At 51.4% G+C, this 24,197-nt stretch overlaps 1 protein-coding gene across 7 annotated transcripts in view; it reads left to right on the plus strand.

Moving 5' to 3' along the window:
* GRAMD1B (GRAM domain containing 1B) overlaps positions 1 to 24,197 on the plus strand; it is a 211,784-nt gene that overhangs the window by 50,487 nt on the left and 137,100 nt on the right. For 4 of the 7 annotated variants that reach the window (XM_083163519.1, XM_083163520.1, XM_083163521.1 and 1 more), the window contains exon 2: positions 17,225 to 17,434. In XM_083163519.1, coding sequence (XP_083019645.1) covers positions 17,321 to 17,434 — 114 coding nt within the window. In that variant the 5' untranslated portion in view covers positions 17,225 to 17,320. Of the gene's footprint in view, positions 1 to 15,296; positions 15,561 to 17,224; positions 17,435 to 24,197 lie in introns of those variants that run through there. The other 3 variants (XM_083163517.1, XM_083163516.1, XM_083163513.1) reach the window with 3 other exon arrangements.

The raw sequence follows: 24,197 nt of genomic DNA on the forward strand, positions 1-24,197 counted from the left end.
CTACATTACTACCTATATACCTTCCTGTACTACCTATATCCTTCCTGTACTACCTATATCCTTCCTGTACTACATTACTACCTATATCTTTCCTGTACTACATTACTACCTATATACCTTCCTGTACTACATTACTACCTATATACCTTCCTGTACTACCTATATCCTTCCTGTACTACATTACTACCTATATACCTTCCTGTACTACATTACTACCTATATACCTTCCTGTACTACCTATATCCTTCCTGTACTACATTACTACCTATATACCTTCCTGTACTACCTATATCCTTCCTGTACTATATTACTACCTATATACCTCCTGTACTACATTACTACCTATATACCTTCCTGTACTACCTATATCCTTCCTGTACTACATTACTACCCATATACCCTCCTGTACTACCCATATACCCTCCTGTAATACATTACTGCCCATATACCCTCCTGTACTACCCATATACCCTCCTGTACTACATTACTGCTATTGTCTGTGACCTTCAGGTACTGTGTTCTGAAGAGCTGACTCTCTAACACCTACAGTATGTCAGAACTTTCCTGTAGTACATTACTGCCTATATACCTTCCTGTACTACCTACATCCTTCCTGTACTACAATACTACCCAAATACCTTCCTGTACTACATTACTACCCATATACCCTCCTGTACTACATTACTCTCCGTATACCCTCATGTACTGCCCATATACCCTCCTATAATACATTACTACCCATATACCCTCCTGTACTATATTACTACCTATATACCCTCCTGTACTACATTACTACCTATATACCTTCCTGTACTACCTATATCCTTCCTGTACTACATTACTACCTATATACCTTCCTGTATTACATTACTACCTATATACCTTCCTGTATTACATTACTACCTATATACCTTCCTGTACTACCTATATCCTTCCTGTACTACATTACTACCTATATACCTTCCTGTACTACCTATATCCTTCCTGTACTACCTATATCCTTCCTGTACTACATTACTACCTATATCCTTCCTGTACTACATTACTACCTATATACCTTCCTGTACTACATTACTACCTATATACCTTCCTGTACTACCTATATCCTTCCTGTACTACATTACTACCTATATACCTTCCTGTACTACATTACTACCTATATACCTTCCTGTACTACCTATATCCTTCCTGTACTACATTACTACCTATATACCTTCCTGTACTACCTATATCCTTCCTGTACTACCTATATCCTTCCTGTACTACATTACTACCTATATCCTTCCTGTACTACATTACTACCTATATACCTTCCTGTACTACATTACTACCTATATACCTTCCTGTACTACCTATATCCTTCCTGTACTACATTACTACCTATATACCTTCCTGTACTACATTACTACCTATATCCTTCCTGTACTACATTACTACCTATATACCTTCCTGTACTACATTACTACCTATATACCTTCCTGTACTACCTATATCCTTCCTGTACTACATTACTACCTACATACCTCCTGTACTACATTACTACCTATATACCTTCCTGTACTACATTACTACCTATATACCTTCCTGTACTACCTATATCCTTCCTGTACTACATTACTACCTATATACCTTCCTGTACTACCTATATCCTTCCTGTACTACATTACTACCTACATACCTCCTGTACTACATTACTACCTATATACCTTCCTGTACTACATTACTACCTATATACCTTCCTGTACTACATTACTACCTATATACCTTCCTTTACTACCTATATCCTTCCTGTACTACATTACTACCTATATCCTTCCTGTACTACATTACTACCTATATACCTTCCTGTACTACCTATATCCTTCCTGTACTACATTACTACCTATATCCTTCCTGTACTACATTACTACCTATATCCTTCCTGTACTACATTACTACCTATATACCTTCCTGTACTACATTACTACCTATATACCTTCCTGTACTACATTAATACCTATATACCCTCCTGTACTACATTACTACCTATATACCCTACTGTATTACATTACTACCTATATACCTTCCTGTACTAAATTACTACCTATATACCTTCCTGTACTACCTATATCCTTCCTGTACTACATTACTACCTATATACCTTCCTGTACTACATTACTACCTATATACCTTCCTGTACTACCTATTTCCTTCCTGTACTACATTACTACCTATATACCTTCCTGTACTACCTATATCCTTCCTGTACTATATTACTACCTATATACCTCCTGTACTACATTACTACCTATATACCTTCCTGTACTACCTATATCCTTCCTGTACTACATTACTACCCATATACCCTCCTGTACTACCCATATACCCTCCTGTAATACATTACTGCCCATATACCCTCCTGTACTACCCATATACCCTCCTGTACTATATTACTGCCCATATACCCTCCTATAATACATTACTATCCATATACCCTCCTGTACTACATTACTACCTATATACCTCCTGTACTACCTATATACCTCCTGTTAATACCCTTATACCCTCCTGTACTACATTACTAGCCATGTACCCTCCTGTACTAGCCATATACCCTCCTGTACTACATTACTGCCCATATACCCTCCTGTACTACCCATATACCCTCCTGTACTACATTACTGCCCATATACCCTCCTGTACTACCCATATACCCTCCTGTACTACATTACTACCCTTATACCCTTCTATAATACATTACTACCCATATTCCCTCCTATAATACATTACTACCTATATACCTTCCAGTACTACCTATATCCTTCCTGTACTACCTATATACCTCCTGTTAATACCCTTATACCCTCCTGTACTACATTACTATCCATGTACCCTCCTGTACTAGCCATATACCCTCCTGTACTACATTACTACCTATATACCTTCCAGTACTACCTATATCCTTCCTGTACTACCTATATACCTCCTGTTAATACCCTTATACCCTCCTGTACTACATTACTACCCATATACCCTCCTGTACTACCCATATACCCTCCTGTACTACATTACTGACCATATACCCTCCTGTACTACCCATATACCCTCCTGTACTACATTACTACCCATATACCCTCCTATAATACATTACTACCCATATACCCTCCTGTACTACCCATATACCCTCCTGTACTACATTACTACCCATATACTCTCCTGTACTACATTACTACCCATATACCCTCCTGTACTACCCATATACCATCCTGTACTACATTACTACCCGTGTACCCTCCTTACTACCCATATACCCTCCTGTACTACATTACTGCCCATATACCCTCCTGTACTACCCATATACCCTCCTGTACTACATTACTACCCATATACCCTCCTGTACTACATTACTACCCTTATACCCTCCTGTACTACCCATATACCCTCCTGTACTACATTACTACCCATATACCCTCCTGTACTACCCATATACCCTCCTGTACTACATTACTACCCATATACCCTCCTGTACTACATTACTACCCATATACCCTCCTGTACTACATTACTACCCATATACCCTCCTGTACTACCCATATACCCTCCTGTACTACCCATATACCCTCCTGTACTACATTACTACCCATATACCCTCCTGTACTACCCATATACCCTCCTGTACTACCCATATACCCTCCTGTACTACCCATATACCCTCCTGTACTACATTACTACCCATATACCCTCCTGTACTACATTACTGCCCATATACCCTCCTGTACTACATTACTTCCCATATACCCTCCTGTACTACCCATATACCCTCCTGTACTACCCATATACCCACCTGTACCACATTACTACCCATATACCCACCTGTACTACATTACTACCCATATACCCTCCTGTACTACCCATATACCCTCCTGTACCACATTACTACCCATATACCCTCCTGTACTACATTACTACCCATATACCCTCCTGCACTACCCATATACCCTCCTGACTACATTACTACCCATATACCCTCCTGTACTACCCCTATAACCACCTGTACCACATTACTACCCATATACCCTCCTGTACTACATGACATTGATGGGCAGGGACCAGGCATTACAAGTGCTTTCCTCTTAGAACCTTAATGCTTCCAATCACTTCTCTGACTGAGTTGCTGCCAGATACTGTCATGGGACAGGTCCTAGAGTTAGTGGTGACTGGGGCCCAGCTGATGCCACCCCTGTGCCATGCAGGACGTGTGGCATACAGTAAGAGAGCACGGAAGCTGAAGGATGCCATCTGTAGCCAGAGCCTATAATCCTCTTAGTATTTATCCATCTTCCTCGGTTCTCCAGGATTAATATCCTCACTCAACCTCCCATATTCCTGGAATTTACGCGTTAACTCTGCCGTCCTTCCTAGTGGTATCGGCAGGTGTCTGATCCTGTTCTGGTATTGCACCTGGAGAGGTAACGCATCTCCTTCCTAGTGGTATCGGCAGGTGTCTGATCCTGTTCTGGTATTGCACCTGGAGAGGTAACGCATCTCCTTCCTGTCCGGTGCAACGCCACCTAAGCCAGGAACTTCCCTCAGCAAAGGAGTTTAGGGATTAAAGAGTGACTCTTCCTTGTCCCCTGGGCAATAACCATACACTGGCACATGGGGTGTCACCACCCTGAGCTACCTGGAAGGTCCTGCATAACGCCATGGCATACTCTGACTGCCCCCCGTACGTGTGCCTGGTAGACTTAAGACCGTTCCTGACAAGTGTCCTGTACCCTGTTTATGTTCGTTAAGTAAATATGGCCTAATTCATGTTTATATACGATGGCTGAATATCCCGGAACGGGGCGATTATTGTCCGCCTGCTCATGTGCTGCAATCGCGATGTACATGTGTCAAACGGCCGCTGTGATCCATTTGGAGGTGATAAAGGAGTGCTTGGTAATACGCGGGCGTCATAGCTGTTTGCAGCATTTTACCTGCTGGTGGCAGGGAAGTAATACATGCAAACTCATAGCCTGAGGCGCTACTGCTATGTCCGGCCTCCATGGCCATAGACCAATCATAGCCTGAGGCACTACTGCTATGTCCGGCCTCCATGGCCATAGACCAACCATAGCCTGAGGCGCTACTGCTATGTCCGGCCTCCATGGCCATAGACCAACCATAGCCTGAGGCGCTACTGCTATGTCCGGCCTCCATGGCCATAGACCAACCATAGACCCTCATCCCTCATTTGTGTGTGTACATGGCGGGTAATGAGTTTGCGGTAGCTCCGGCGGGTGTCTCTAAGCCCATAGTGCAGTATGGCGCAGGCGAAAGCGTGTATTATATTACCACTTTTACCACTTTTACACCAAAACTGCAGGGTCGCACCCGGGTTTTTGGACCTGGATGTGACCCGGCAGTTGTTCCCTTTTACACCGGCGTCCCCTGGCATTATGCCGGTGAATTCGGGCCCTGAGCCAGCGCTCGGAGAGGACATCTCCAAGCGCCGAGAAACCCGCCGACAGTCACCCCCGCAACGCCGCCTGACACCCCCACAACGACGACCAACACGCTGGGGGCTGCACCCAGATAAGCTGCTGGGCAGTACCGCAGACAGCAGCAGAGGCTATACACAGCCCCTGCCCAACCTCCGGACTGACCTCAGGGCACTGCATAGTACCACAGACAGCAGCAGAGGCTATACACAGCCCCTGCCCAATCTCCGGACTGACCTCAGGGCACTGCACAGTACCGCAGACAGCAGCGGAGGCTATACACAGTCCCTGCCCAACCTCCGGACTGATCTCAGGGCACTGCACAGTACCGCAGACAGCAGCGGAGGCTGTACGCAGCCCCTGCCCAACCTCCGGACTGACCTCAGGGCGCTGCATAGTACCGCAGACAGCAGCGGAGGCTGTACGCAGCCCCTGCCCAACCTCCGGACTGACCTCAGGGCGCTGCATAGTACCGCAGACAGCAGCGGACGCTGTACACAGCCCCTGCCCAACCCTTTGGACTGACTTCAGGGCGCTGCATAATACCGCAGACCGCAGCGGAGGCTGTACACAGCCCCTGCCCAACCTACGGACTGACCTCGGGGCACTGCATAGTACCGCAGACAGCAGCGGAGGCTGTACACAGCCCCTGCCCAACCCTTTGGACTGACCTCAGGGCGCTGCATAGTACCGCAGACAGCAGGGGAGGCTGTACACAGCCCCTGCCCAACCTCCGGAATGACCTCAGGGCGCTGCATAGTACCACAGACAGCAGCGGAGGCTGTACACAGCCCCTGCCCAACCCTTTGGACTGACCTCCGGGCGCTGCAAAGTACCGCAGACAGCAGCGGAGGCTGTACCCAGCCCCTGCCCAACCTCCGGATTGACCTCAGGGCGCTGCATAGTACCGCAGACAGCAGCGGAGGCTGTACACAGCCCCTGCCCAACCTCCGGATTGACCTCAGGGCGCTGCATAGTACCGCAGACAGCAGCGGAGGCTGTACACAGCCCCTGCCCAACCTCCGGACTGACCTCAGGGCACTGCATAGTACCGCAGACAGCAGTGGAGGCTGTACACAGCCCCTGCCCAACCTCCGGACTGACCTCAGGGTACTGCATAGTACCGCAGACAGCAGTGGAGGCTGTACACAGCCCCTGCCCAACCTCCGGACTGACCTCAGGGCGCGGCATAGTACCGCAGACAGCAGCGGAGGCTGTACATAGCCCCTGCCCAACCTCCGGACTGACCTCAGGGCGCTGAGGTCCGGAGGTTGGTGCTCCCTGATTGGAGGAAATGGGTCCCTGGGTCGGATAATCCAGGTTACTCATTTACACGGCCCCTGACTGCGGGGAAGCCCTGTGTCCGACCCTGAATATTTGCCGGGTCGGACACCGGGTAACAGGACCCGGGTTATTTATTTTTTTGCCCTTTTACACCAAGCCCGCCCCGGACTGGAGCGGCAATAATCCGGGTCACGGCATTGGTGTAAAAGGGGTATTTGTGTATGAGCCCTAAGAGTTTTGTAATACAATGTTGCCGGCTCGCGCTTCCGATCTGTTGTAAATAACAATTGGATTTAAAGGGCTGCAGCAGGATTGGTCAGTTATTGATCGGCGAATTATGGTAGCCCCAAAGAGGGCCATCGAAATAACTGTAATTAGAGGGCGTCAGGGGGATGAGGTGATGTGCAACAGTAATTAGCCACAATTGACCCATGTTGTGCCCATGTTGTGCTTGTATTGTATTGTACTACAGAGACACAGGGGTAACGTTGTATGGCTGCCTGTACTACAGAGACACAGGGGTAACGCCGTATGGCTGCCTGTACTACAGAGACACAGGGGTAACGTTGTATGGCTGCCTGTACTACAGAGACACAGGGGTAACGCCGTATGGCTGCCTGTACTACAGAGACACAGGGGTAATGCCGTATGGCTGCCTGTACTACAGAGACACAGGGGTAACGTTGTATGGCTGCCTGTACTACAGAGACACAGGGGTAACGCCGTATGGCTGCCTGTACTACAGAGACACAGGGGTAACGTTGTATGGCTGCCTGTACTACAGAAACACAGGGGTAACGCCGTATGGCTGCCTGTACTGCAGAGACACAGGGGTAACGTGTATGGCTGCCTGTACTGCAGAGACACAGGGGTAACGCCGTATGGCTGCCTGTACTACAGACACAGGGGTAACGCCGTATGGCTGCCTGTACTGCAGACACAGGGGTAACGCCGTATGGCTGCCTGTACTACAGAGACACAGGGGTAACGCCGTATGGCTGCCTGTAGTGCAGAGACACAGGGGTAACACCGTATGGCTGCCTGTACTACAGAGACACAGGGGTAACGTTGTATGGCTGCCTGTACTACAGAGACACAGGGGTAACGCCGTATGGCTGCCTGTACTACAGAGACACAGGGGTAATGCCGTATGGCTGCCTGTACTACAGAGACACAGGGGTAACGCCGTATGGCTGCCTGTACTACAGAGACACAGGGGTAACGTTGTATGGCTGCCTGTACTACAGAGACACAGGGGTAACGTTGTATGGCTGCCTGTACTACAGAGACACAGGGGTAACGCCGTATGGCTGCCTGTACTACAGAGACACAGGGGTAACGTTGTATGGCTGCCTGTACTACAGAGACACAGGGGTAACGCCGTATGGCTGCCTGTACTACAGAGACACAGGGGTAATGCCGTATGGCTGCCTGTACTACAGAGACACAGGGGTAACGTTGTATGGCTGCCTGTACTACAGAGACACAGGGGTAACGCCGTATGGCTGCCTGTACTACAGAGACACAGGGGTAACGTTGTATGGCTGCCTGTACTACAGAAACACAGGGGTAACGCCGTATGGCTGCCTGTACTGCAGAGACACAGGGGTAACGTTGTATGGCTGCCTGTACTGCAGAGACACAGGGGTAACGCCGTATGGCTGCCTGTACTACAGACACAGGGGTAACGCCGTATGGCTGCCTTTACTGCAGACACAGGGGTAACGCCGTATGGCTGCCTGTACTACAGAGACACAGGGGTAACGCCGTATGGCTGCCTGTAGTGCAGAGACACAGGGTAACGCCGTATGGCTGCCTGTACTACAGAGACACAGGGGTAACGTTGTATGGCTGCCTGTACTACAGAGACACAGGGGTAACGCCGTATGGCTGCCTGTACTACAGAGACACAGGGGTAATGCCGTATGGCTGCCTGTACTACAGAGACACAGGGGTAACGCCGTATGGCTGCCTGTACTACAGAGACACAGGGGTAACATTGTATGGCTGCCTGTACTACAGAGACACAGGGGTAACGCCGTATGGCTGCCTGTAGTGCAGAGACACAGGGGTAACGCCGTATGGCTGCCTGTACTACAGAGACACAGGGGTAACGTTGTATGGCTGCCTGTACTACAGAGACACAGGGGTAACGCCGTATGGCTGCCTGTACTACAGAGACACAGGGGTAACGCCGTATGGCTGCCTGTACTACAGAGACACAGGGGTAATGCCGTATGGCTGCCTGTACTACAGAGACACAGGGGTAACGCCGTATGGCTGCCTGTACTACAGAGACACAGGGGTAACGTTGTGTGGCTGCCTGTACTGCAGAGACACAGGGGTAATGCCGTATGGCTGCCTGTACTACAGAGACACAGGGGTAACGCCGTATGGCTGCCTGTACTGCAGAGACACAGGGGTAACGTTGTATGGCTGCCTGTACTGCAGAGACACAGGGGTAACGCCGTATGGCTGCCTTTACTACAGAGACACAGGGGTAACGCCGTATGGCTGCCTGTACTGCAGAGACACAGGGGTAACGTTGTATGGCTGCCTGTACTACAGAGACACAGGGGTAACGCCGTATGGCTGCCTGTACTACAGAGACACAGGGGTAACGCCGTATGGCTGCCTGTACTGCAGAGACACAGGGGTAACGCCGTATGGCTGCCTGTACTACAGAGACACAGGGGTAACGCCGTATGGCTGCCTGTACTACGGAGACACAGGGGTAACGCCGTATGGCTGCCTGTACTACAGAGACACAGGGGTAACGCCGTATGGCTGCCTGTACTGCAGAGACACAGGGGTAACGCCGTATGGCTGCCTGTACTACAGAGACACAGGGGTAACGCCGTATGGCTGCCTGTACTACAGAGACACAGGGGTAACGCTGTATGGCTGCTATGGGAATGCCCAGCATTTTATGGGCGTTCCCATGTAAACGCTGGGTGTTCCATGGTAATCGGGCCGCAACGTCGGTGCCGAGGGCGGAGTGCTGACATCACCAGATGTCAGCTGCCTGCCCACTTCCTCCTGAGGGTGCACACAAAGCTAAGTGACCTGGGAGTCACTTAGATCTGCGTGCCACCATCGAATGATCTGGGTGTTCACTCACAGGCTGCGGATGGATGTTTGTTACACACCCGTTCACAGGCCGAGGGGGAGCGGCGGGCGGGGCTTGGTGGACTCACAAGGCTGTGATTTTGCAGCCTTGCGAATCAACCAGATTAGCCCCCATAGAACACCCATATTTTTAATAGTTATTTTTCCCCAAGTCCTGCGTCTGTCGCTTCATCCACAGCAAAAATGGCTGCTGCGCAGTAGTGAAATTAGGCGCCATGTTTCCGGAGACCTCCAGCTGGTGTCTGCACACGGTCCCCCTCTGGTGTTGCCCAATCCTCTAGACCTTACAATAAGGAGGTAATTCAGTACCGCTCGCTACTTAGCGCCACCCGGCCGAATCAGCCCTACTGTCCCCTACACTAAATGAGCGCTAAATGGATGAATTATTATCGATGTACCCTAGTGGTTATTGCCCATATTGAGGAACACAAAGGGTTAGGAAGCCATTATTGAGGGACCCCAGGGGGAAGACGCCGCAGTAGTGGAACTCAAAGGGCCAAGGTGCCTTAATTGAGAGACCTCAATTGTCAGTGGACCATTATTGAGGCACACAAAGGGTTAAGGGATGACCGTTTTGAGGAACTCCAAGTGCCATGAAGGACTCCAAGGGTGAAGATGATGCCTTTGGTGCATATAAAAGGACTGTGAGGCCATTATTGAGGGACCCCAAGAGTCAATTATTAGATTAACTGAAATGCTCAGAGGGGCATTATTTGGGGACACCAAGGGCTAGGGTTAGGAAGCCATTATTGAGGGACTGAGGGCCATTTTTGAGACTCTGCAAGAATTACGGTTGTGTTTTTGAGGACATTAATGAGGGGTCTGAGAAACCATTACTGAGGAAACATGAAGGCCCAGTTCACTTGCTAAGATACCCCAAGAATTCTGGAGGCCATTATTGAGGAAGAACAACTTACATGATGTGCTAGGGAAATTGAATCCCCCCATTGTGCTCTTGTACGTTGTGAGCCTGATTGTGGAGGGCTACCTGTATTGTACATATCCCATGATGCTCTGTGACTGCTTCACCTGTGGGACTAGCTTGCTAATGAACAGGAATGGAAGATCTGTACTAAGCCTTGGAAAATCAGCCCCTAACTGCCATGAAAAATGACAGTAAGGATCTTGTTGACTGCTACTTTATCTCTCACTTTCCAACAGCTTATACAGTATAAAGGTCAGTTTTTCAGGACAGTCCTATTTCCATATAGGTAAACATCGTGCTATAGATGATGGATAATCCTTTTATCCCGCTCTTTGCTAATGAATATTACTAGTATAGCCATGTAATACACCATGCAATGTAATTGGGCATATAATAATAATTAGCATGAATATAGGGTCACTGCCAGAGGAGCCGTAATGTATGCTTTGTCATCAGTGGCGTAACTATTAATTCTGCACCCCCCTGTCGAAAATGCAGTGGGGCGCCCCCCTAGGATAAACAATCAGCACTCACTGCCTTCTGCTGCCGGCGCTTCTGTCTGCGCTGGGTCCCGGCTCTCCCGGCTACTGCTGCAGCAGACCGTTTTTAAGGTTGCAAGAGGAGGCCACTGCCTCCTCTAGCCGCCTGAAAAACTGTCTGCAGTATGGGGGCAGCCATTTTCCTAGTCACTTTTTTGTATTAGCAGCACTGCAGCAGTAGCCGGGAGAGCCGGAACTCAGCGCAGACAGACGCGCTGGCGGCAAAAGGCAGTGAGTAACAATAGTCCTGCAGCCCCCCCGGTGCCTACACCCTCTCAGTGCCTCCCCAACACCGCGGAGGCTGCAGGACTATAGCTACGCCACTGTTTGTCATTTGTTTTTAAGACAATTTTTGTAAAAATTTCTTATGGCTGCAGCGTTACACCCGGGGATAGGGGCAGATTAATGCCCATGTGCTGTACTTACTGCTGCTGTGCTGGGGGGCAGGGGTGGGGCTGCAGTGTTACACCGGGGATAGGGGCAGATTAATGCCCATGTGCTGTACTTAATGCTGCTGTGCTGGGGGGCAGGGGTGGGGCTGCAGTGTTACACCGGGGATTGGGGCAGATTAATGCTCATGTGCTGTACTTACTGCTGCTGTGCTGGGGGGGGCTGCAGTGTTACACCCGGGGATTGGGGCAGATTAATGCCCATGTGCTGTACTTAATGCTGCTGTGCTGGGGGGCAGGGGTGGGGCTGCAGTGTTACACCGGGGATTGGGGCAGATTAATGCTCATGTGCTGTACTTACTGCTGCTGTGCTGGGGGGGGCTGCAGTGTTACACCGGGGATTGGGGCAGATTAATGCCCATGTGCTGTACTTACTGCTGCTGTGCTGGGGGCTGCAGCGTTACACCCGGGGATCGGGGCAGATTAATGCCTATGTGCTGTACTTACTGCTGCTGTGCTGGGGGGCTGCAGCATTGCACCCGGGGATTGGGGCAAATTAATGCCCATGTGCTGTACTTACTGCTGCTGTGCTGGGGGCTGCAGCATTGCACCCGGGGATTGGGGCAGATTAATGCCCATGTGCTGTACTTAATGCTGCTGTGCTGGGGGGGGGGGGGGCTGCAGTGTTACACCGGGGATTGGGGCAGATTAATGCCCATGTGCTGTACTTACTGCTGCTGTGCTGGGGGCTGCAGCGTTACACCTGGGGATCGTGGCAGATTAATGCCTATGTGCTGTACTTACTGCTGCTGTGCTGGGGGGCTGCAGCATTGCACCCGGGGATTGGGGCAGATTAATGCCCATGTGCTGTACTTACTGCTGCTGTGCTGGGGGCTGCAGCGTTGCACCCGGGGATTGGGGCAAATGAATGCCCATGTGCTGTACTTACTGCTGCTGTGCTGGGGGTTGCAGCATTGCACCCGGGGATTGGGGCAGATTAATTCCTGTGTGCTGTACTTACTGCTGCTGTGCTGGGGGGCTGCAGCGTTACAGCCGGGGATTGGGGCAGATTAATTCCCATGTGCTGTACTTACTGCTGCTGTGCTGGGGGGGCTGCAACGTTACACCCGGGGATTGGGGCAGATTAATGCCTATGTGCTGCACTTACTGCTGCTGTGCTGGGGGCTGCAGCGTTACACCCGGGGATTGGGGCAGATTAATGCCCGTGTGCTGTATTTACTGCTACTGTGCTGGGGGGCTGCAGCATTGCACCCGGGGATTGGGGCAGATTAATGCCTATGTGCTGTACTTACTGCTGCTGTGCTGGGGGCTGCAGCGTTGCACCCGGGGATTGGGCAGATTAATGCCCATGTACTGTATTTACTGCTACTGTGCTGGGGGTCTTCGGCGTTACACCTGGGGATCGGGGCAGATTATTGCCCATGTGCTGTACTTACTGCTGCTGTGCTGGGTGGTTGCAACGTTACACCCCGGGGATTGGGGCAGATTTATCCTCGTGTGCTGGGTACACACTATATAAAAATCAGGACGATTGGGCTAATAATTGTATAATGTGTATGAGCTCCTATTATCTGGTCACATCTAATTATTGCGCCTGACCGTGGGTGGACGGCGATGTTTGTATAGTTGTGTATGTGGTACTATTAACATCTGTACGCACATGCCATCGCAAGTAAGTTTCTTTTTTAGGGCGGTGGGGGGGGGGGGGGGGGGTTGGGGGGCTGTGCGGGCTGTGGAGTTGTAGATGCTGCCGCTGGGCCAAATCCATCTTAAAGTCATTCACAGCTGTGTACACATTCGCAATCTACGTGCACAAAATGTGGTGTATTGGGTGCAACATGAAAGGTGCCCCCTGCCTGGGGATCAGGGGCTGCCGCAGTGACCGCCTCTCCTACCCAGGGCAGGTGATCAGGGGCTGCTGCAGTGACCGCCTCTCCTACCCAGGGCAGGTGATCAGGGGCTGCTGCAGTGACCGTCTCTCCTACCCAGGGCAGGTGATCAGGGGCTGCTGCAGTGACCGCCTCTCCTCCCCAGGGCATGTGATCAGGGGCTGCTGCAGTGATAGTCTCTCCTCCCCAGGGCAGGTGATCGGGGGCTGCTGCAGTGACCGCCTCTCCTACCCAGGGCAGGTGATTGGGGGCTGCTGCAGTGACAGTCTCTCCTCCCCAGGGCAGGTGATCAGGGGCTGCTGCAGTGACCGCCTCTCCTCCCCAGGGCAGGTGATCAGGGGCTGCTGCAGTGACCGCCTCTCCTCCCCAGGGCAGGTGATCGGGGGCTGCTGCAGTGACAGCCTCTCCTACCCAGGGCAGGTGATCGGGGGCTGCTGTAGTGACCGTCTCTCCTCCCCAGGGCAGGTGATCAGGGGCTGCTGCAGTGACCGCCTCTCCTCCCCAGGGCAGGTGATCGGGGGCTGCTGCAGTGACAGTCTCTCCTACCCAGGGCAGGTGATCAGGGGCTGCTGCAGTGACCGCCTCTCCGCCCCAGGGCAGGTGATCGGGGGCTGCTGCAGTGACCGCCTCTCCTCCCCAGGGCAGGTGATCGGGGGCTGCTGCAGTGATAGTCTCTCCTCCCCAGGGCAGGTGATCAGGGGCTGCTGCAGTGACCGCCTCTCCTCCCCAGGGCAGGTGATCAGGGGCTGCTGCAGTGACAGTCTCTCCTCCCCAGGGCAGGTGATCGGGGGCTGCTGCAGTGACCGTCTCTCCTCCCCAGGGCAGGTGATTGGGGGCTGCTGCAGTGACAGTCTCTCCTCCCCAGGGCAGGTGATCGGGGGTTGCTGCAGTGACAGTCTCTCCTCCCCAGGGCAGGTGATCAGGGGCTGCTGCAGTGACCGTCTCTCCTCCCCAGGGCAGGTGATCGGGGGCTGCTGCAGTGACAGTCTCTCCTCCCCAGGGCAGGTGATCGGGGGCTGCTGCAGTGACCACCTCTCCTCCCCAGGGCAGGTGATCAGGGGCTGCTGCAGTGACAGTCTCTCCTCCCCAGGGCAGGTGATCGGGGGCTGCTGCAGTGACTGTCTCTCCTCCCCAGGGCAGGTGATCAGGGGCTGCTGCAGTGACAGCCTCTCCTACCCAGGGCAGGTGATCGGGGGCTGCTGCAGTGACTGTCTCTCCTCCCCAGGGCAGGTGATCGGGGGCTGCTGCAGTGACAGTCTCTCCTCCCCAGGGCAGGTGATCGGGGGCTGCTGCAGTGACAGTCTCTCCTGCCCAGGGCAGGTGATCGGGGGCTGCTGCAGTGACAGTCTCTCCTCCCCAGGGCAGGTGATCGGGGGCTGCTGCAGTGACAGTCTCTCCTCCCTAGGGCAGGTGATCGGGGGCTGCTGCAGTGACCGCCTCTCCTACCTAGGGCAGGTGATCGGGGGCTGCTGCAGTGACAGTCTCTCCTCCCCAGGGCAGGTGATCGGGGGCTGCTGCAGTGACTGTCTCTCCTCCCCAGGGCAGGTGCCGGCACGGTGTGGAGGGGTCCCTGGCAGAGAGGATGTGACAGAGGAGAGCGGCCTGGGATGCACACAGCAGCTGTGAGTCAGGGAAGGGGGGGCTGGTCCATGATGCTCGTTCCCTCCCATTGCTCAGACTCAGTTGCAGGAGGCTGAGAGGGAGAAACAGCTGAGAAAAGGCTGCTTTACCTCATCCGAGCGCCCCAATAGCACCCCCCTCCCCCCTGTTCATGTGACGGGGGGGAGCCCCTGAGATGGATTTGGAGGTGAGTAGCCCTCCTGCCTGGTGGCTGTCTTCCCTGCCCCCTGCTGCCTTTTCTGCATGAATGAATGAATGGATCAAGCGATGATGCTGGCTCATCCTCTCATGGCTGCCAGGTTAGTGCTGAGCTTCTGTGTATTCTGTGTCTGTGACCTTGCAGAGCCGAGCACACATGTGCCCAGGCCGGGGGGGGGGGGCACTGCACGGTGCATGCTGCCGGGACGCACTCTGCATTGTAACACATTGCGCTGCGGACTTGCAGCTGGTCCCCCCTCTGTGCTGTACGATGCTCCCACCCCGAGAGATGCTTATATTACAATGCGTCATCCCAGGTGCCACCTACTTGTGTGCTGCCTGTAGGTGCGCGGATGGTGCCTGGCAGCCACGTTCGGCTGATTTGTGGCATACAGCTCTGGCGTGCCGTTCCAGGGTGTGTCTAGTTTGGGTAGTGTGCCCGGCTGATCTTCTATGTGTCGTTCTAATCTTAGTGTATGTGCCTGGCAGTTCGGCTGGGAAGTTGCGCGGTGCCCGCAGTATCAGCTGGCCCGCTCTCTGGGGTACGAGCAGGTGGATGCAGCTCCCGGGGGCCAATGTTCCTCCTAGACTTTTACACTTATCCCCCCTGAGGATTGGGTTGTAACTTACCTCAGAAGGTAGGTTACCATCACACAAACAGCTATAATTACAGGCTGCACGCAGAGAGCAGCTACTTATAACCTGTGCTCGGCCGGGGTAACCCCAAGGGGCCGCCTCATATATAATCAATCAGCAAATGTAACTCAGTCCCAGCTATAACGAGTGTACAGATTAGACAGAAGGAACGGCTTATAGTCTATGTGTACTGTAGGTAGGGGTGACTACTTTATGTGGGGGCACCTGGTACCGAGCAGCTTGGCAAAGGCCGGGATAATGCCCGTGTGACCCAGGGTGCAAATAACTGGGGCAGATAGCAGCGTGCAATAACGAATGAGGTTATTAGTACATAGTACGTAATAAGGAAGCGGCACCGGTACCCGGCAGGGGCACACCTGCTGGTAAATCCGGACAGGAACGTCGGAGGCAGAGGTTGGCGTGGCAGCGCCAAGGGGTTGTTTACCTTCCGCATTGCTAACGTAAGAGAGGCCCTGCCATGGCCAGCAGTATACAGGCAGGGGACGGGTCAGGGACGCTTGTCTGGAATAAATATTGCCAAAAATAAAAGCCAACAAAAACCCAGTCATTCATACTCAGCGACCCGCTAAGGGCATGCCCAGCTTGTATGCAGCGCCCAGTCACTGGGCAGTGACTGTAGCTGTGCCAGCTTTCGCGGACCTGGTGCCCGTTGGAGATCAGATCATGCCCCGGACAGCTGTGTGTGTACCAGGCCTGGTCCCGGTCTCCTCTCCCCCCACAATGCAGATAATGTGTATCGCCAACCCCTCCTGTGCCTGCCCCGGTCCCTGTGACTATCGCTCCTTGCCGACCGCTGTGACTGTTTGCTGTTGTACGGCTGTGGCTGCATTCATCTTGGCTGGTCATGACTGTCTGTACAATTCCCCTGCTGCTGGCTTGCCGTTAGATCTCTCCTCTCTGGCACATCTCTGTCTCTGCACCATTGATAAAGTCATGTGTCGGAGCCTGCGATTTGCTGAGGACTGAGGGCCAGGCCGATGCTGTGTCTCTGTGCCCTCGTCTGTGTCATAGGCTGCTGTTATTGGCATTTGTATTGTGCAGTGTTTATATATGCAGGGGAACGGAGCATTAGGAACCCCATTTTTACAAATGTCTTTTCCTCCCTTAGCACGGCAAGTAACTCGAACCGAAGCTCTCCGGCCTGCTCCCCCATCCTACGCAAGCGCTCCCACTCCCCAACCCCCAGCAGAGCGAGGGTGAAATCATGGTGGAGAAAGGCTCGGATCACTCGTCAGACAAATCTCCCCCGACCCCTGAACCGGGGGTGCAGCGCAGCGGATCGTCTCAGTCAGGACGCAGCGGAGGCAAAAATTCCAAGGTAGGTGCTGCGCTTAGTTCCTGGTGACTGGTTATTGTCTCTCCCTGCTGGCAATGTGATGCGGACCGATGGTCAATGAGCGAGTGTCTTTTCCCTGTTGTTCCCAGGTACTCCCACACCTGGGAGTAACATTGTCTCGGAGAGGGATCTGCTATGATGGCTGGACAGGAGCGTTGGGTGTGGGCATGTTCTGGTCCTTTATAGCTAGGACTATGTAGATGGGGACAGGATGTAGCGTTACTTTCCCAGCCATACCGGAGATTAGTTATTGACCCTCCCCTTCTACGCTCGTGGTTTATGCGGGGAACACCAGGACATGGCAGGTGGTCAGTATGACAGGGGGAGTATGGCGCAGCAATGTCTGCTCTGCGGGAATGGCAACAGAATAAGGGCATACATGGGTGAGAAGATACAGGCACGAGGGGGCATACATAGCTGAATGGAGGCCACCAGTATACACTTCATACACCTGTCTGTGGGAGGTCACATCACTGATTAGTGCATAGCCAACATGTGCTTCATCATGAAGATCAAAGAACATTCAAATCATAGTATCATTTATCAAGGGAAATCTATAGGAGTATTCAGAAACTTTTAATGCTTGGAGAACTGTAAGTAAGTACTCGGAATGTGTCCCAAATATGCTGACATGTGAAAGTCGTGTGAGGTGGACTGGTAGCGGGGTTAGCGTGTGTGCGACACGCTAAGCCTTTCCGTGGCAGTGAGGGGGAGAAACTGCTTGTACGTGACAAAGATTCAGACACTTCCCCAATCTGTGCTTCATGGGGGGGTGACTAATAACAAAACTGCCTTATGGGTAAGGGCGTAACTACCATAGGTGCAAGGGGTGCAGCTGCTATGGGGCCCAGAGCTGAAGGGGGCCCATCTTTACTGTCTAAGTGATATGTTTTACATACATTTGTCACCATCAGTTGCTAAATAGGGGGCCCTTACAAACCTTTGCTATAGGGCCTACAAATATCTAGTTACGCCCCTGCTGATGGGTGCCACTGAGACACTGGTGACGTAATTTCTGTCGACCCCATGTCGATCCACACCCTCCTGCATATTATTGCCAGCGCACGCTCCCTGCTCAGGGGTGGCGCTCTGCATGTCCAGGATCCAGTGGTAAATCCAGGGGGAGGGGGGTGGGTGGCACTCTGCATGGCCAGGGTCCAGTGGTAAACCCAGGGGGAGGGGGGTGGCACTCTGCATGGCAGCAGTGGGCAGAGGGTTGGGGTGTATGCTGTAGCTGGATGTATGCTGGAGCATAGTGCACACTGGATGTATGCTGTAGCTGGATGTATGCTGTAGCACAGTGCACACTGGATGTATGCTGTAGCACGGCGCACACTGGATGTATGCTGTAGCACAGTGCACACTGGATGTATGCTGTAGCACAGTGCACACTGCATGTATGCTGTAGCACAGTGCACACTGGATGTTTGCTGTAGCACAGTGCACACTGGATGTATGCTGTAGCACAGTGCACACTGGATGTATGCTGTAGCACAGTGCACACTGGATATATGCTGTAGCTGGCTGTATGCTGTAGCACAGTGCACACTGGATGTATGCTGTAGCACAGTGCACACTGGATGTTTGCTGTAGCACAGTGCACACTGGATGTATGCTGTAGCACAGCGCACACTGGATGTATGCTGTAGCACAGCGCACACTGGATGTATGCTGTAGCACAGCGCACACTGGATGAATGCTGGAGCACAGCGCACACTGGATGAATGCTGGAGCACGGTGCACACTGGATGGATCCTGGAGCACAGCGCACACTGGATGTATGCTGGAGCACGGCGCACACTGGATGTATGCTGGAGCACGGCGCACACTGGATGTATGCTGTAGCACGGCGCACACTGGATGTATGCTGTAGCACAGTGCACACTGGATGTATGCTGTAGCTGGATGTATGCTGTAGCACGGCGCACACTGGATGTATGCTGGAGCACGGCGCACACTGGATGTATGCTGGAGCACGGTGCACACTGGATGTATGCTGGAGCACGGCGCACACTGGATGTATGCTGTAGCACGGCGCACACTGGATGTATGCTGTAGCACAGTGCACACTGGATGTATGCTGTAGCTGGATGTATGCTGTAGCACGGCGCACACTGGATGTATGCTGGAGCACGGCGCACACTGGATGTATGCTGGAGCACGGCGCACACTGGATGTATGCTGGAGCACGGCGCACACTGGATGTATGCTGGAGCACGGCGCACACTGGATGTATGCTGGAGCACAGTGCACACTGGATGTATGCTGTAGCACGGCACACACTGGATGTATGCTGTAGCACAGTGCACACTGGATGTATGCTGTAGCTGGATGTATGCTGGAGCACGGCGCACACTGGATGTATGCTGTAGCACGGCGCACACTGGATGTATGCTGGAGCACGGCGCACACTGGATGTATGCTGGAGCACGGCGCACACTGGATGTATGCTGGAGCACGGCGCACACTGGATGTATGCTGTAGCGCGGGGCACACTGGATGTATGCTGTAGCACGGCGCACACTGGATGTATGCTGTAGCGCGGCGCACACTGGATGTATGCTGTAGCGCGGCGCACACTGGGTGCATGCTGGAGCACAGCGCACACTGGATGCATGCTGGAGCACAGCGCACACTGGATGCTTGCTGGAGCACAGCGCACACTAGATGCATGCTGGAGCACAGCGCACACTGGATGCATGCTGGAGCACAGCGCACACTGGATGCATGCTGGAGCACAGCGCACACTGGATGCATGCTGGAGCACAGCGCACACTGGATGCATGCTGGAGCACAGCGCACACTGGATGCATGCTGGAGCACAGCGCACACTGGATGTATGCTGGAGCACGGCGCACACTGGATGTATGCTGTAGCGCGGCGCACACTGGATGTATGCTGTAGCACGGCGCACACTGGATGTATGCTGTAGCGCGGCGCACACTGGATGCATGCTGGAGCACAGCGCACACTGGATGCACAGCGCACACTGGATGCATGCTGGAGCACAGCGCACACTGGATGCATGCTGGAGCACAGCGCACACTGGATGCACAGCGCACACTGGATGCATGCTGGAGCACAGCGCACACTGGATGTATGCTGAAACACGGTGCACACTGGATGTATGCTGGAGCACAGCGCGCACTGGATGTATGCTGTAGCACGGCGCACACTGGATGCGTGCTGTAGCACAGCGCACACTGGATGCATGCTGGACCACAGCGCACACTGCATTGTTACACGCCTGGGATCGTGTTACCGACTCACCACTTCCCAAGGAGCCTGTATTAGGGGATGACCGCCCTCCGGCCAGGGGGACGTACACAATAGCCACAAATCTTGGTTGTTCAGGGGCTCATTTATCAATGAGGGATAATTCCTGTGAGTAGGATAAATGGGGCTCGAGCCAATTGGCTCCCAGTTGTCATTTTTAAAATACCTGACAGTTGGGAGCGGGACACCTGGCAGTTGGGAGCGGGACACCTGGCAGTTGGGAGCAGGACACCTGGCAGTTGGGAGCGGGACACCTGGCAGTTGGGAGCTGATTGGCTGGAGCACCATTTGTCACGCACAGTGAGCTCCCCAGAGATGTGTACACTACAGGAACAGGGAGCGTTAGGAGGTTTGGTGCCAGGTAGAAGCCACTATTGCAGTAATAGTCTCATGTTGGGGTAAATGACTGAGCTAGAACTCCCATCTTAGCAGATTTGGCCCCATGGTGTATAATGGCTTGTTAGTGGACGTCCGGACGATTAGGATTTGTCAGTATTTTGGTTACAAGTTGTTTATGTGTATGTTTGGGCAGAAGCGCAGGGACCTGTTCATTATTCCACGAGGGTACGTCACGCAGGTTGGGACGCGAGGTCGGTCGTTGTCCTGGGTGATGGTAGAAGGTGACTCTGGTTACATGTGCGCCTTTAGCCTCACGTGTCGGGGTGACCTTGGTGATGACCTCCATCGCTGCGCCTCCTTATAGCATGTTACATCAGAGTCGTCCGCATGCTGCCATGTTGGTTTTGCCTTTTAAATTATTAATCTACAGCCCAATATGTATCAAACCGTGCAGAGAACTAGAGAGAGATAAAGTACCAACCATTCGCTCCCAAATGACATTTTTCAAATGCAGCCTATAACATGGCAGCTACAAGCGGATTGTTTGGTACTTTACCTCTCTCTGTATGTTGCATTTTGCGATAAAGGGGGATATTACCCAGAATTGTCTTGTTACAGGTTGCAATTGCAAATGTTGTTTGTGTGTGGATTGGTTGGCACTTTATCTCTCTCCAAATGTAGATAAGATCTCCTTTATCACAGAAACTGCACCCTTTGGGGAAAATTTACTAAGAAGGGCATTCTGTTGAAGATATGATGTTGCCCATAGCAACCAATCAGATTCTATCTATTATCTTCTAGTAGGTGCTAAATAAATAAGAAGTACAGTGGACTAGTTGCTAGGGGCAACATCTTATCCTCAATAGAACTTAAACTTAGTAAAGTAACCCCTTTGATCCTGTAAAGGTTTCTCTATGACATCACAGGCAGCCCCATATATGTCATTACTAGTGTATATAAATGTAGGAAATGTTCTACTGCTGAAGGTTTCTCTATGACATCACAGACAGCCCCATATATGTAATTACTAGTGTATATAAATGTAGGAAATGTTCTACTGCTGAAGGTTTCTCTATGACATCACAGACAGCCCCATATATGTCATTATTAGTGTATATAAATGTAGGAAATGTTCTATTGCTGAAGGTTTCTCTATGACATCACAGACAGCCCCATATATGTCATTACTAGTGTATATAAATGTAGGAAGTGTTCTACTGCTGAAGGTTTCTCTATGACATCACAGACAGCCCCATATATGTCATTACTAGTGTATAAAAATGTAGGAAATGTTCTACTGCTGAAGGTTTCTCTATGACATCACAGACAGCCCCATATATGTCATTACTAGTGTATATAATGTAGGAAATGTTCTACTCCTGAAGGTTTCTCTATGACATCACAGACAGCCCCATATATGTCATTATTAGTGTATATAAATGTAGGAAATGTTCTATTGCTGAAGGTTTCTCTATGACATCACAGACAGCCCCATATGTCATTACTAGTGTATATAAATGTAGGAAGTGTTCTACTGCTGAAGGTTTCTCTATGACATCACAGACAGCCCCATATATGTCATTATTAGTGTATATAAATGTAGGAAATGTTCTACTGCTGAAGGTTTCTCTATGACATCACAGACAGCCCCATATATATGTCATTACTAGTGTATATAATGTAGGAAATGTTCTACTCCTGAAGGTTTCTCTATGACATCACAGACAGCCCCATATATGTCATTACTAGTGTATATAAATGTAGGAAATGTTCTACTGCTGATTGTTTCTCTATGACCTCACAGACAGCCCCATATATGTCATTACTCGTGTATATAAATGTAGGAAATGTTCTACTGCTGAAGGTTTCTCTATGACATCACAGACAGCCCCATATATGTCATTACTTGTGTATATAAATGTAGGAAATGTTCTACTGCTGAAGGTTTCCTTATTAGACCAAGGTCTTGTGATTGTCCTCCTGGTGTCTTGCACTGTAGTTAGTGGGGCAGGTGTCCGGAAACAATATAGGATCCTGATAGGATGTATAAGGCGCAGGAGATCCGTTACACCACGCAGATGCTGGAGGGGGCCATAATATAATATATAAGGTTTACGGTCCGTCCCTTGTATGCAGATATATAATAGGCCGCTAACCAGTCATGAAGACGTTATTGCAGAAATACGGCCTGGTGCACAGCGTGAGCTTCCCAGCGATACACAATACGTATTATATCCCTGGTTATCATTGTCACCGCCTGGCTGCCTGTCGTGTGCTGAAGATAAATGTGTGCCAGCATCGGCCCAGCCGAAAATAGATTCTTCCCTCTCTGAGCGCCGTGCAGCATGATGGCTGTTTTACCCGCCTGTGCCATGCATGTGTGTGTTGTCATTCATTATGAGACCTTAAATATTGCTTTTGGTGCCTTTTGCCCAGTGAGGTTGTACGTGGATTGTGTTTATTAGACCTGTATCATTGGACTCTAGTGGGAAGAGAACCCTGACACATCCGGGACAAATAGAATGAACTGCCCCCTGGCATGGGGGGCACATGAAACATCCCCCCCCCCCACACACACACACACACACACACACACACCTCTTTCATTCATTGCAAACTAATTCAACCAATTAGAAACCGGTGTAATAAGTGGAAAGGTAATTCTGTGTTCAGTGTAAGAAGGGAGGGAAGGGGCAGCGGGTGCAAGTTATATACAGTATATGGCAGGCCTGTCAGTGTAAGAAGAATAGTACACGTGTATAAGGTGATAGAGGGAGGGGAAGGGGCAGCGGGTGCTAGTTATATACAGTATATGGCAGGCCTGTCAGTGTAAGAAGAATAGTACATGTGTATAAGGTGATAGAGGGAGGGAAGGGGCAGCAGGTGCTAGTTATATACAGTATATGGCAGGCCTGTCAGTGTAAGAAGAATAGTACACGTGTATAAGGTGATAGAGGGGGGGAAGGGGCAGCGGGTGCTAGTTATATACAGTATATGGCAGGCCTGTCAGTGTAAGAAGAATAGTACACGTGTATAAGGTGATAGAGGGAGGGAAGGGGCAGCAGGTGCTAGTTATATACAGTATATGGCAGGCCTGTCAGTGTAAGAAGAATAGTACACGTGTATAAGG

This window comes from Crinia signifera, chromosome 19, assembly GCF_055691185.1.
Source record: "Crinia signifera chromosome 19, ASM5569118v1, whole genome shotgun sequence".
Classification (NCBI taxonomy): Eukaryota; Metazoa; Chordata; class Amphibia; order Anura; family Myobatrachidae; genus Crinia; species Crinia signifera.